General features: G+C 38.7%; 1 protein-coding gene across 8 annotated transcripts in view; it reads left to right on the forward strand.

The window, feature by feature from the left end:
• BRDT (bromodomain testis associated) overlaps positions 1–14,729 on the forward strand; it is an 80,290-nt gene that overhangs the window by 50,545 nt on the left and 15,016 nt on the right. For all 8 annotated transcript variants that reach the window (XM_078332417.1, XM_078332416.1, XM_035252128.3 and 5 more), the window contains exons 15-16: positions 1,388–1,559; positions 9,133–9,233. In XM_078332417.1, the coding sequence (XP_078188543.1) occupies positions 1,388–1,559; positions 9,133–9,233 (273 nt within the window). The remainder of the gene's footprint in view (positions 1–1,387; positions 1,560–9,132; positions 9,234–14,729) is intronic.

Genomic DNA, 14,729 nt, shown 5'->3' on the forward strand with positions numbered 1-14,729 from the left:
GAAAAATACCTATTTATGGTAAAAGATAGTATATATAGATAGTACATATTAATCCATAGGTTCATGTATGAAAGTATATATTTGTGTAGTTCAGAAAGTGATTTTTTTTTTGCCTGATTTAGACCTGAGCATTAGGCCTTAAGCTTCAGCCTGGGTGTATATTATTGGGATAAACATTTCTCTTTTTTTTTGAGACGGAGTTTCGCTCTTGTTACCCAGGCTAGAGTGCAATGGCGTGATCTCGGCTCACCGCAACCTCCGCCTCCTGGGTTCAGGCAATTCTCCTGCCTCAGCCTCCTGAGTAGCTGGGATTACAGGCATGCGCCACCATGCCCAGCTAATTTTTGTATTTTCAGTAGAGACGGGGTTTCACCATGTTGATCAAGATGGTCTCGATCTCTTGACCTTGTGATCCACCCACCTCAGCCTCCCAAAGTGCTGGGATTACAGGCTTGAGCCACCGCGCCCGGCCCGGGATAAACATTTCTATGGCATTTGTTTTATTAACATTTACATAGATGTTATTCATACACTTGCCTGCCTACTCACTCACCCCAACACCTTGTTAGACAAAGGAGAAAGACTGTCTTATTTATCTCTGTACTATCTACAACTCAGAGCTTAGTAGATAAAGTTACTGGGCTTTGGTACTGTGACTTCGCTTGCCACAGACTAGGGGTGAGATTTTAGGTAAGCTGCTTCTATTATTTCTAAGTCCTATTGAAAATGTAAGTAGAGACAAAGATACCTAACTCATAGGATTATTGAGAGAATTAAAGAAAAACTATGTAAAGGACTTACCCTGGTACCTCACAAATAGTAAATGTTAAGTAAATGTTAGCTATTATTACACTACAGCTTTTACTTAATAATTACCTGAATATTGAATTAGAATTTATTGATAATCTTTTGGGTTGACCATAATATAATTTAAAATTTCTCCCCTTATCTCTATAATACAGTAAGGAAAAAGAGCTAAAGTAAATGAATTGGTCTCTAGATTTGCTAGAAAAGCTCAGGGGTTTGTTTTGTTTGTTTTTTAGTAATTACAGGAAAGCTTTTAAAAGTGAATAGCATTGTTTAATATACATGTATACTCATGTAAAATATGTACATGCATACTCATAACTAAAATCATAGGCTTTGACTTACTCTACCTCTTGTAAGCCATATAATGGCCAAGTTATTTAATCCTTTTAAACCCTAGTTTCCTCATCTGCAAAAAAGGAATAACTATACATTATAGATTTGTGTGGTTTAAATAATAATGGTATTTTTAAAAGGTAGTATTAAATTATATTCTTGCCTCTTGTGTTTCTGTTCTCTTAAGTGTACTTCTTGCGTGGTTAAAATGAAGTGATAACTTTATTTGATTTTGTTTTAACAGAGAGAATATTCTGTGAAAGACACAACCTCTACTAATACTACCCTTGTTCATCAGACCACACCTTCATGTGTAATACCACCACATCACCACCAATTAGCATTTAATTATCAAGAATTACAACATTTACAGACTGTGAAAAATATTTCACCTTTACAAATTCTACCTCCCTCAGGTAAGAAATTAACAAATTAACAACTGTTACTGAGAAATTGACTTCTAAACTTATACGTATATGAAAATGCTATGGTCATCTTAAATGTTAAATATCTGGGAAATACCAATAATTATAACTAGTAAATTCCAGGTTACAAATAATCACTGAAGCACATTGTTAGAAATTGTCTGCTTTATACCTATAGGGACTCGTTATATTTAAAAGAAAGAAAATTATACAGTTCACACCCAATTTCCTTTCATGTAAATTATGTGCATTGGTATGATATATGTATACTACATATATAAATATTATTTATATGTTATATATAAATTATATACACACATATGTGTGTAATATACATGCAATTACACACACATACACACACACACACACACACACACACACACACACACACACACCCCTGTTGCTGCCAGAGCCCATACTACCAAGTTCTGAGCAGATCTGGGAAGTGTTGCTTTAACTTACATGACACCTATGTAGATTAGAAAAGTAGGAAAGAATAAGAGAAAGATACATAGAGATTCTACAGGTAAAGAAGTGAAGTTACAGATATATGAGTTAACAGTTAAGGAAACTTTGGCTAGAAAAACTAGCCTAATGATAGTTCCTATATATCTAAAACTGGTTAAATTTTTATATTTTTAGATTCATTTGACTTAATATCTTGTCAGAAGGGAACGTTTTCCCTGTCTCAGTTTGGTTTTCCTGAAGGGGGTCAAGGGATATGTGTGGCACGAAGGGTACTTATGATATGAGTTTAGCCTACAGCATGCCTAAACCTTGCGACACTGATGTATTTAGGCCTAGGTTAAAGGCAGATATGAATATTCCTTGTCCATGTCTTCTTCCCTCCAGGATGTGCCCTGGTTTCAACTTGGCTACCCAAGAGCAGAGGTATCTCCCTAGCAGAACAAATTTTCAAGCTGTTTTACTGCAACACAGATTAGGAGGAAGAGGGAGACATTTGGATCCTTCTTCACAGCTTTCAGTATAAAAGCTCCCTACTATTCTGTGTGTGGTTTTGTTTGTTTGTTTCAGACAGAGTTTTACTCTTATTGCCTAGACTGAAGTACAATGGCGCAATCTCAGCTCACTGCAACCTGCGACTCCTGGTTTCAAGCAATTTTCCTGTCTCAGCCCCCTGAGTAGCTGGGATTACAGGCATGCGCCACCATGTCTGGCTAATTTTTTTCTTTTTAGTAGAGACAGGTTTTACCATGTTGGTCAGGCTGATCTCCAACTACTGACCTCAGATGATCCACCTGCCTTGGCCTCCCTACTGTGTTTGAATATTCCAGTTTGTGTTTATCTAAAATTACATCTCTTCCTGTGGGAAAGGCAATGGAGATCAGTGGAGAAAATATGTAAGGCCACACTGGAGGGCATTTCAGGAAGAAGAATAAACAAACATCCAAAGTATGAAATATTTATATCTACTCTTTTTTTTTTAGAAATACATTTTTAAGATACTTGGAGAATAATGGAAGATATGATAGCTATAGGTCATGAGTTACCTTGAATAGCAGTGCTGTTGATTTGTATACAACAAATTGTATACGAATTTGTATACTTTTATTTGTGTACAGGAGCTTTATATAGGAAGCATAGTCAGATTTCATTCTATTTTATTTTATTTCTTTTTTGAGACAGAGTCTCACCCTGTTGACCAGGCTGGAGTATAGTGGCGTAATCTCTGCTTACCACAACTTCTGCCTCCCAGGTTCAAGTGATTCTCATGCCTCAGCCACCTGAGTAGTTGGGATTACAGGCATGCCCCACCATATGTGTCTAATTTTTGTATTTTTCATAGAGACAGGGTTTCGCCCTGTTGGCCAGGCTGGTCTTGAACTCCAGACTGGTGACCTGCCTACCTCAGCCTCCCAGTATTGGGATTACAGGCAGTAGCCACCACACCCAGCCCCAGATTTTATAATAGGTAAAAAAATCGCTGCTTACTATTTAGAGGATGGGTTAAGATGCTGCTCTGCTGTAGTTAGGACAAAGTAAGGACACTGAATGCTGTAGTCTAGGAGATAAATTATTAGGACCAAAACTAATACAGTGAGTACAGAAAGGATGTGGATATATAACATTTTTGTGGCAGAATTGATAGACTTTGGTAGAATGAATGAGCTACTTGGAAATTATCTAATAGTTGGATTGAAAACAGGAGACAGAACTCATTTTGGACATGTATTACAAATTAGGAATTAACAGCATGTAAAAGGTACTTGAAGCCATGAGAATAAATGAAAACACCCAGGAAAGTCTACAGAGCAGGAAGAGAAAAGCTTAAGGACAGAATTCTAAGAAACAAAACCTCCTCAGTAAAAGTAGAAAAAAATAGTTAAGAGGTAATCAGAGGTAGAGAAAAAGGAAAAATAATGTAATAGAAGCCCAGGAAGATAGATTCTTCTTTTAGAAGGAAATCAAGAGTATCACATACTGCAGAGCACTTAAGTAGGTTAAAGAATGGGGAGAGAGGATTATGTTGGGAATGTGAGAATTTTTGCTTTTCCAGAAGCTTTTTTTAGTTGCCATTGTGATGGGGCACAAACCAGATTGTTGTAAATTGAGAAGTAATGGAATTTGAGTGCAGTGAATGTAAACCATTCTTTGAAGAACTTTGTTAGTAAAGAGGATGGGCTTTAACATGAAGATAGACTTTTTGGAGGAGTAGGAGAGGTTGTTTTGAGTTTTTGAATTGGAGAGATTTGAACATTTGAAGGCTCATTATAAAGAGCTACAGTAGGAAAAAATTACTGTTTTAACTAGAGTATGTTTTAAAAGAATGCTAGGGTAGCCTTGGCCTTGAAAAGGACTAGGCTATGAAAAACAAAGGTAAGAATGTAATCAAGGTGTTGTTCTCTTATTCCTAGTTTAAGAAAGCACCCTATCTATGAAAAGTTAGGCCAATATCCACACCTTCATTAAGAATCAGTTTGTTATATTACTTGAGATTCTGTTTATATGTTGTCTATTAGTAATCTAATGTATAGGGGAAAGTTTGGATGGTGCCACCGTGGCTGTTCTTTTGCACTTAGCAATATTTTCAGAAACAATGTGGTTTGCATTTGCCATCTGCAGGTGACACTATGCCCAAGGGAAATTGCAAATGTATGTGAGCTATAAAATATATAGGGATATTTTCTTTTTCTGGAGTGAAATCTCAATGGAAATAATTTTTTTTCCTTAAACTTTACAATTAAATGGTAAAAGTACTATTTATCTTGAAGTTTTCTTATTGGAAAAATAGTTTGACAAAATGTTAGAGTACATAAAAGATTAAAAAGTGAATTTTTAAATGTTCCTGGTTTTCATCATACCCCTACCCACATATGAAGTCTCCACAAGAAATGGATAATGTTTAATTTTTTTTCTTATAAGTTGAAGTTTTTTGTTGTTGCATTGAGATGGGATCTTGCTCTGTCACCCAGGCTGGAGTGCAGTGGTGTGATCTTGGCTTAATGCAGCCTCTGCCTCCAGGGTTCCAGCGATTCTCCTTCCCCAGCCTCCTGAGTAGCTGGGATTACAGGTGCACGCCACGCTAATTTTTGTATTTTTAGTAGAGACGGGGTTTCACCATTTTGGCCAGGCCGGTCACAAATTCTGACCTCAGGTGATCTGCCGGCCTTGGCCTCCCAAAGTGCTGCAGGCATGAGCCATTTGGTGGTGGGGGGGTGCGGGGGGGATAAGTTGAAGTTTTTAGCCATAAAAGATTACTACCCTTATCCTTGAAGTTTACCCTTTCCCCACCTCATTAAAAGCTTCACTATATTATATTGAGTTTTAAAAATATTTAGGCTGTTATATAAACATGAATTCATAATTGCAAATCAAAAAGTAAATCAGCAGTTTGCTATCTCATAGGAGAAATAAACAATTGGTATATAAAGTAAAAATATGCCTTGAAAGAAGCTAAAGTGAACTTTAAGGAGATGAAGAAGGCAGAACCACCTGATCTGTTTGGCATATACATATTTTACAGAATAAGTATCATTTGAGCTGGATATTGGAGAAAATAATAAGGCTTACCTATGTATATTTAGGATGGAAAGGCATTTGGATGGAGGAAGCAACATGAATGTGAAGGTATTTAGCCAACTCATAATTCCATGTGATTAAAGATTTGGTTGGATTAAACAGGAATGTGGAAAATAATTTAGAAAGGTAGACCAGGTTCACATCATTTAACCCTTGAAGTCTAGATACTTAGGACTTAATAATAATAGTATAATCAGTGGGGAGCCAGCGAGGGTTTTTTGAGTGAAGAGTGTGCCTCTGGGTGATTAATCTGCCAATATTATGTAAGTGAGTTGAAGGAAAGGGGAGTAGAGACCAGAGAAGGGAGGAGACCAGCTGGGTTGTTGCAGTAGTAGGGGGAAAATAACATAACGTGATAGAAGGAAAGAGAAGGGGAAAGTTAAAAGAAATTACAAGAGTAGAATGGGTAGGTCTGTAAAATATGAAAACATGCTGGGTTAATAACACAGGGATATAAGTTTGGTGGCTTACAGGATACTTGCTGGATAATATCCAGGCTGACAGACCTGGGACACAGATGAAGAATGGGTTTCTGAGGAAAGATGAGTTTTGTAGTGTTTGGAGGTATCACAGGGTCATTCATGTAAAAATATTTTTCAAAGTTGGACCCTTGTCATACTTCCTAGGCTTTTATGACACCTCTCGTAACCATGCCATCTCTCTGTTCCTTACAGATATCTCTTTATCTTCCTCCCTTTAGATGTTGATAATTCTCTGAATTACATCCTTAAGCCTCTTTTTTTTTTCTCACTTACTCCAGAGTTTACCAATCATGCTTCAAAGCACAGTCTTACTGAACAAGTGTCCCCTCAGCTCTTACAGCAATGAGCTGGGAACAGCCTTCCCATTTATGCAGGTGGCCATACATTGATCATTTTCTATATATCATGACATGGAAAAGGTTGGAAGCGGTGTTCTTTTTTTTGAGATGGAGTTTCACTCTTGTTGCCCCAGGCTGGAGTGCAATGGCGCGATCTCAGCTCACTGAAACCTCTACCTCCTGGGTTCAAGAGATTCTCCTGCCTCAGCCTCCCGAGTCGCTGGGATTACAGGAAGGAGCCCCCATGCCCAGCTAATTGTATTTTTTAGTAGAGACAGGGTTTCTCCATGTTGGTCAGGCTGATCCCAAACTCTCGATCCCAGGTGATCCGGCCTCCTCAGCCTCTCAAAGTGCTGGGATTACAGATGTGAGCCACGGAACTCAGCCCTCTTGTCTCATTTTTCAATTCAAATGTACCCAGGCCTCAGGCATGTTTATGCAACTCTATTAAATGTTTTTGCTTAAACATCACATAGGCATTCCAAATACAGCCATGTAAAAACTGAATCCCCCCTTTTAGTCCCCAGATTTTATTTCTTTTTTTGAGACAGTCTTCCTATGTTGCTCAGGCTGGAGTACAATGGCATAAACATGGCTCACTGCAGCCTTGACCTGGGCTCAAGCCATCCTCTTGCCTCAGCTTCTTAAGTAGCTGGGACCACAGATGTTTGCCACCATGCCCAGCTAAGTTTTTGTTTCTTTGTTTGTTTTATTTCATTTTGTTTGGTAGAGATGGGATCTCGCCACGGCTGGTCTCAAACCTCTGGGCTTAAGGAATCCTCCTGCCTTGGCCTCCCAAAGTGATGGGATTGCAGGCTTAAGCCAGTGCACGCAGCCTGGTCCCCAGATTTTAAATTCTTCCTCTTTAATTATTAATAATGGCACTATCATCACTTACTAACTTAGAGTCAGCAAATTGAGGGTCACTTTAGAATTTTACCATACATGCTTTTCCTACTTAATAATCACTGACAGGAAGCAGAAAAGGGAAGGTAGTCCTGTACTTACAGCTTTTCTCACTATTTTCTTCCTTTCCTTGTTGAAGTGAGGAAACATAGATACATTGGGGCTGTGTTCTGACATACAGATTAAAAATTTGAGCTTTTGTTCATGCATTCTTTGACAGTGTTTTGTCGTACCCTCCTGTGCTCACGGCTATTCCTTGATGTTCCTTGTTCTCTTCTAGCCTCAACCTCAGAGTACAATTTAGCTAGAGAATCAGTCAAGGGATTGATAGGTGGTAGAAGCCTAACTGTAAGTCCCTATAATATGTAAGTGGACAGGATTTTATTAGTTTGGGTCAGTTAAGAAGATAGCAACTCATTTTTGATTTGTCTCTCTTGTTCTTCGGCCACTAATTAGAACCTATAGACAATGACTAGAGAGAATTGAGTCAGTCAATTAGGTTTCATGCATCAGGATGTTCCATGTTGCAAATGACAGAAAACTCAGCTCAAACTGACTTAATAAGGAATTTTGTTGACATACATAATCAATAGTCTAAAGATAGGCCAATCTTTTAGGCATGGCTTGATCGGGGCTCACACTCTAGTTAATCTTCACGAATAATAATAATAATAAATGAAATATTTCCATGAAAAGAATTAACAAGATTGCATAGTTTGTTCTCCTCACCTCAGAGTCAGACTTATTGCATTTCTTATCCTTGTTTCCCTTGGAAGCTATTTTGAGTGTCTGATATCTTAGTTCCCCTCTCTGTGTTTTGTCTGTTTCCAATTGGAAAGGAAAGGCAGCATCTTTCCCTTAGAAGCCCTACACTGGCTTAGGTCTGGTCTTCCTAAATGAGTTACTGATGTTGAGATACAATTACCCTGATTGGCTTGGCCTAATGAAAACCCACCTCTAGGCTTGGCATGTAATACCTGAGGATAGATAGTATGTTTTAGTCATCCTTATGTTCTTAGTGCTTAGTACATGGTATGTGCTTAGTACATGTTTAGTGATAACTGGGTTTTGTCAGCAATCTAAATTGCATTAGGTAACTTATGCTATGGTTTGAATGTTTGCCCTCTCCAAAACTCATGTTGAAATTTACAGGCCTGGCCAGGCATGGTGGCTCATGCCTGCCATCCCAGCACTTTGGGAGGCCGAGGAGGGCAGATCACTGAAGGTCATGAGTTCAAGACCAGCCTGGCCAACATGGTGAAACCCCATCTCTACTAAAAATACAAAAATTAGCCAGGTGTGGTGGTGGGTGCCTGTCATTCCAGCTACTTGGGAGGCTGAGGCAGGCGAATTGCTTGAACTTTGGAGGTGGAGGTTGCAGTGAGCCAAGATCATACAACTACACTCCAGCCTGGGGTGTCAAAGCCAGACCCTGTCTCCCAAAAAAAAAAAAAAAAAACCCACCTCTGGAGCTGAGGTCAGTCTATAAAATGGAGAGCTGCAATAGCATGGGGTCAGATAACAGATTTTGGTGGGTGAGCCATGATGTCAGCTATACTTCATGCTGACCAGAACAAGCAAAAATAACAAAAAGAGAGCAAAGGTGGTAACTTTTGAATGAGAAATATTTTACAGTAGTTATTCCCTAACTAAGAATATTCCAAAGTTAAATGATGCATCAAAAAATTAGTTTCTTTGTTTTCATAGTGTCTGACCTGGAAGGAAAATTAAAATCAAATTCTGGGTAAGTAGGATGAAATGTTTTAATTATACTATTCTAAAAATATGTGCATCCAGGTAATTTGAGAGCTGTTCAGAATGGCATAACTGTGATGTGTCCATCTGGTGATAATGACACAACGATGTTAGAGTCTGAATGTCACGGTCCTGTACGGAAGGTAAAAGTAATGTTATTTTTTCTAACAAATCTTGAAGGGATTTGAAATTGGGTTTGGAAATGGTACAAGTGGAATTTAAAGCCCTGAATTAAACGAAGTGTTGGATCTCTAAGCCTGATTTTTGCTTATGTAAGTTTTAAAAGTACTTGTGAGCAACACCCTTCCCCTACCCATCATCACTGGTCCTCTTGTTTGTGTGTGGTTTTGTTTGTTTGTTTCGTTTTGTGTTTTTTGAGACAGAGTCTCACTCTGTCACCCAGGCTGGAATACAGTGGCGTGATCTTGGCTCACTGCAACCTCTGCCTCCCAGTTTCAAGCAATTATCATGCCTCAGCCTCCTGAGTACCTGGGATCACAAGGATGTGCCACCATGCCCGGCTAATTTTTTGTATTTTTAGTGGAGACAGGGTTTCGCCATGTTGGCCAGGTTGGTCTTGAATTCCTGATCTTAGGTGATCCACCTGCCTCAGCCTCTCAAAGTGTTGCGATTACAGGCATGAGCCACTGTGCCTGGCCCTCCTGTTTGTGTTTAACTGAAAATTCTATAATGTTGATATTGGCCAGTGATCCCAGTTTTAAAGCATGTCATAAAACCATCTTTTAGAATCTATTCTAGGAATATTTAGGAAATCTCTTAGATTTCCTAATGGAGTCTTAAGTCTACTTAATCTTCAAATTACATGTTGATATCATTCTTTCAACAGATATTCTAGATGTTTGGAATACATTAAGATACATGAGGTTCAAGGTGTTTTCAGAAACTGTGAAAGGGATATTTTTATATATTCTCCCTCTCCCCCTCCTTTCCTCCCTCCTCCTGTTCTGTTACCCCCTACTTGTTATTTTTTCCTTACAAGTACTTTAGAGGACAAATCTTAGCCTTAGTGTTTAAGATTATTGTCTGGAGACAGAAAACCATTTTGCCATATGAGGATCAAACTGCTTTGGCCCTTGTGCTTTCTTAGATAATTCTCTGCTCATAATTATTATCATTAAAGACTGGCAATATTTAATGTGGATATTTTGTTATTGATAAATATGGATAAGAACCATTCAAAAGTGACTTTTCTGACAATCAACATTAATTTTTTATTTTATTGCATTTTGTTTTACTTAACAACAGAAGTATCCTCCATCCCCTTTAAGATGCAAAGAATAATGTTGCCGAGTTTTTGTTTTCTAAAATTTTTTGTAGAGATGAGGTCTCCCCTGTGTTGCTCAGGCTGGTCTCTAACTCCTGGGCTCAAGCAGTCCTCCCTCCTTGGCCTCCCAGAGACAGAAAACTCAGCTCAAACTGACTTAATAAGGAATTTTGTTGGCATACATAAGTGAGTAGGATAAAATAAGCATGAGCCCCTGTGCCCAGCCCAAATTTTCTTAAACATTTGGTTCGTTATGTACTACACTTTTTCTAATTTAGCAAAATTTTATAATTTTGATTGGCCCAAAGCAAAGTTTCAAAACAATAAGAAAATGTCCAATCGGACAAAGAGGTTACAGCAAAAATAAGCAGCAAAACAAGTCTATGTCATGCCGTTCAAGTTTGTGCGACAGGTGTAAGTCACTAAACTGTTGGAGTAAAAGCTTAAGAAGAAACAGGTTTGTGTAGTTTGTTCTCTTCACAGCAAAGGATCAAGCAAATTGTTTCCATTCCTGACATTTCCCACCCTTGTTCCCTCATTGTAAGCAGTGTTAACACTTACTGAAAAGGAGGTTTGGCCCAGGTGCAGTTGCTCATGCCTGTAATCCCAGCTACTCAGGAGGCTGAGGGAGCATGATTGCTTGAGCCCAGGAGTTTGAGGCTGCACTTAGCTCTGATTTTTGCCGCTGTACTCCAGCCTGAGCAAAAGAGCAAGACCCATCTCTTTAACATAAAAAAAGGGGGGGGGCTACAGAATTTTGATGCTAAAAGCAATCTTTGAGAAAGTCTTTATGAATAAAGTGCACCCCAGCTCTTAGGCCCAAACATCTTGCCTAAGAGCTGCAATTAAACCTAGTCATTTCAGTAGACTTTTTTTTTTTTTTAATTTTAAGTTCTGGGGTACATGTGCAAGATGTGCAGGTTTGTTACATATGTCACTGTGTCCCTTGGTGGTTTGCTACACTCAGTAGGCTTTCAACTTCTCATCTTTCTACTAAGCAGAGCCCTTAACTTTGTCATTCTTCTTTCTTCTTCCTCAGGAAAAGATATTCGTTCTCACCATGTCTAATCTGTCTATCTGTTCTTAATTTCCTTTGATTCAACAGATTTATTGTGGAGTTCTCCTGCTCCTATACCTTCTATCCATTATTCTTTTTTGTCTTATTTTCTCACTATCTGTTTAGATCTTAAATTGGAGTTTCTCAACCATAGCACTATTAACATTTTAGGCTGGGTAAATTTTTCTTGGGGGTGGGCCTATGCATTGCAAGCTGATTAACAGGAACCCTACCCTCTACCTGCTAGATGCAAGTAGTGCCCTTTAACCCACCCCATTTGAAACCAAAAATGTCTAACGTAGCCAAATATCCCACTTCAGGGAGATGAGGGACAAAAATCACCCCCAGTTGAGAGTCAATCTTGAACTCCCGACCTCAGGTGATCTGCCCACCTTGGCCTCCAAAGTGCTTGGATTACAGGTGTGAGCCACCACGCCTGGCCTTAGAGTCAGTCCTAATTTTACCTAGCATCTAGGTTTTCCCATATACCTGTAATTTGCACCTCTGCCCCAGAGGAGCCAGTGACCTCTAAATAGCTGCATCCCTCCCAGAGTCTTCATAGGGCTTGAAACTAGGGCCTACTACTATTCTTTTCTGATTAAATGTGCACTATTAAAATTTCAGTTAGTTTCTATGTAGATGACTCATATATACTTCTAGTCCTGACCTCTCATAAGTTTTATCATTTTTGACAACTTCTTAGTTCTCTACAGCCAAAGAATTGTTTAATTATTTGGGTTTTACCTTTAAAGGGATCTTCTTTTTTTGTTTTTATCTTTTAATTTATATTCTCATTTTGAAACAGACATCCGGGCTGGAGTGTAGTGGTGTGATCTTGGCTCATTACAACCTCTACCTCCCGGGTTCAAGCAATTCTCCTGCCTCAGCCTCCTGAGTAGCTGAGACTACAGGCTTGCACCACTGCACCTAGCTAATTTTTGTATTTTCAGTAGAGATGGGGTTTCACCATGTTAGCCAGGCAGGTCTTGAACTCTTGACCTCAGGTGATCTGCCTGCCTCAATCTCTCAAAGTGCTGGGATTACAAACGTGAGCCACCAGGCCTGGCCTAAAGGTATCTTCTTTTCCCTTAGCATCATAGAAACCAAGGCTTATTGCCTAAATCTGAGCTCTTTTAACATTCATAAGTGGTTCTGGTCTGACTTACTTGAGGCTCTCCTTGTTGTAATCTAGTCAGTTCTTTTTTTTTTTTTTTTTTGATACAGAGTCTTGTTCTATCGGCCAGGCTGAAGTATAGTGGCATAATCACAGTTTACTGCAGCCCCAACCTCCCAGGCTCAAGTGATCCTCCCACCTCAGCCTCCTGAGTAGCTGGGACTACAGGTGCACACCACCACACACCTGGCTAATTTTTGATATTTTGTAGAGACAGGGTTTCACCATGTTACCTATGCTGGTCTCTAACTCCTGAGCTCAAGTGATTTACTTAAAGTGCTGGGATTGGCTGGGCATGGTGGCTCACGCCTATAATCCCAGCACTTTGGGAGGCTGAGGCGGGTGGATCATGAGGTCAAGAGTTCAAGACCAGACTGGCCAACATGGTGAAACCCTGTCTCTACTAAAAAATACAAAAATTAGCTGGACATGGTAGATCATGCCTACAATCCGAGCTACTTGGGAGGCTGAGGTAGGAGAATTGCTTGAACTGGGACCCTGGGGGTGGAGGTGGCAGTGTGCCGAGATCGAGCCACTGCACTCTAGCCTGAGCTTACAGAGTGAGGCTCCATCTCAAAACAAACAAAAAAACAAACCAGTGCTGGGATTATGGGCATACACAACTGTGTTCAGCCTAGTCTACTTTTAATATTCTTATATTAGTCCTCTTGATGTACTGCTCTGATTAAATTATCTGTGTGAAAGCTTTAGTGGTTTCCAACTTCTGACACCAGAATGAAAATTAAGCACCTCTATGCTGTGACCCCAAGCTAACTTCTCAGTCTTAACTAAGGAGTCTTATAACTGATTAAAACTGAACTACTCATTTCTCTCCAGATAAACCTAGCAAGACCTTTATTTGCTTTCTTCCATCAGGAATGCTTTCCATCCTCATCTCTGCTTGTCAAAAGTCTTCTCATTCTTTGTGATACTTGAAAAATTCCACATGCAAACTTTCCTGTCTTAGAGTCTGTCAAAATTTCATTGCAATAAAATAATTATTTCAGGACGCAGAGACAGAGACCAGGATTTTATCCTTCCATTATTCTTTATTAAATATATAGTCAGCCTTTGGTACTTGTGGGTTCCATATCCATTGAGTCAACAAAAGATTGAAAATATTTGGGAAAAAAATTGCATCCATATTGAACATGTACAAGAAACTTTTTTCTTGTCATTATTCCCCTAGACAATAGAGTATAACAACTATTTACATAGTATTAGGGATTATAAGTATTCCAGAGATGAGACTTAAAGTATGTAAGAAGATAGGCACAGGTTATGTGCAAATACTGTGCCATTTTATATAGGGATTTGAGCATCCATGGGTTTTGGTATCTGTGGAAAGTCCTGGAACCAATTCCTCGCAGCTACCAAGGGATGACTGTACTACCAGTTATTACCTGTTCTGTTTCAAATCTCTGTTGGAAGGTGAGATGCTTAAGTTGAATGAGTCCTAGAACTAATAATTAGCCCATTCCATAATTAGAGACAAAAACAGATTTTATTGACTACTTGTAAGGGAGCACAACTGGCTGATCATTGATACATTGGTGAAGGTTGTATTTAAGGGAAGGGAGGGATGTTTTGACTCCTTTTATTCAGGGCAAAAATAAAAGGCCTATAAATACATCTAGTCATAAATTTTCTTTTGCCTTATATGGGACCCTAGACAAGTTTCCTCCTTATATTTAATGGAAATATGTCAAAATGTAATCAAGCATAATTATTAAGAAGATAATTATTGTTAAAAATTCAACAGAGGATGTTTTAGTATTGCATAGTCCTCTTTCCTCATTATAGATGGACAGGTTAACTGTTAGAAAGGGCCGTCTAGACTTACTTGTGCTTATCTAATATGGTAGCCTCTAGTCACATGTGGCTACTTGAGCCCTTGAAATGTAGCTAAAGGAACTAAGTTTTAATATTTGTCTTTTAATTAAAAATGGATGCACTTCAGTTTTGGAAGACTTAATGTGTTTGGAACAGCTTGACTATACATAACTACTTTTTCAACTGTGAATTTTATTAAATCTAATTACAGAGCAATTGTTTCTAGTAGGAATTTAGCATTTGAATTGAAATGTGCTACAAATGTAAATAATTGGGATGACTTAGTATGA

This window comes from Callithrix jacchus, chromosome 7, assembly GCF_049354715.1.
Source record: "Callithrix jacchus isolate 240 chromosome 7, calJac240_pri, whole genome shotgun sequence".
NCBI lineage: Eukaryota > Metazoa > Chordata > Mammalia > Primates > Cebidae > Callithrix > Callithrix jacchus.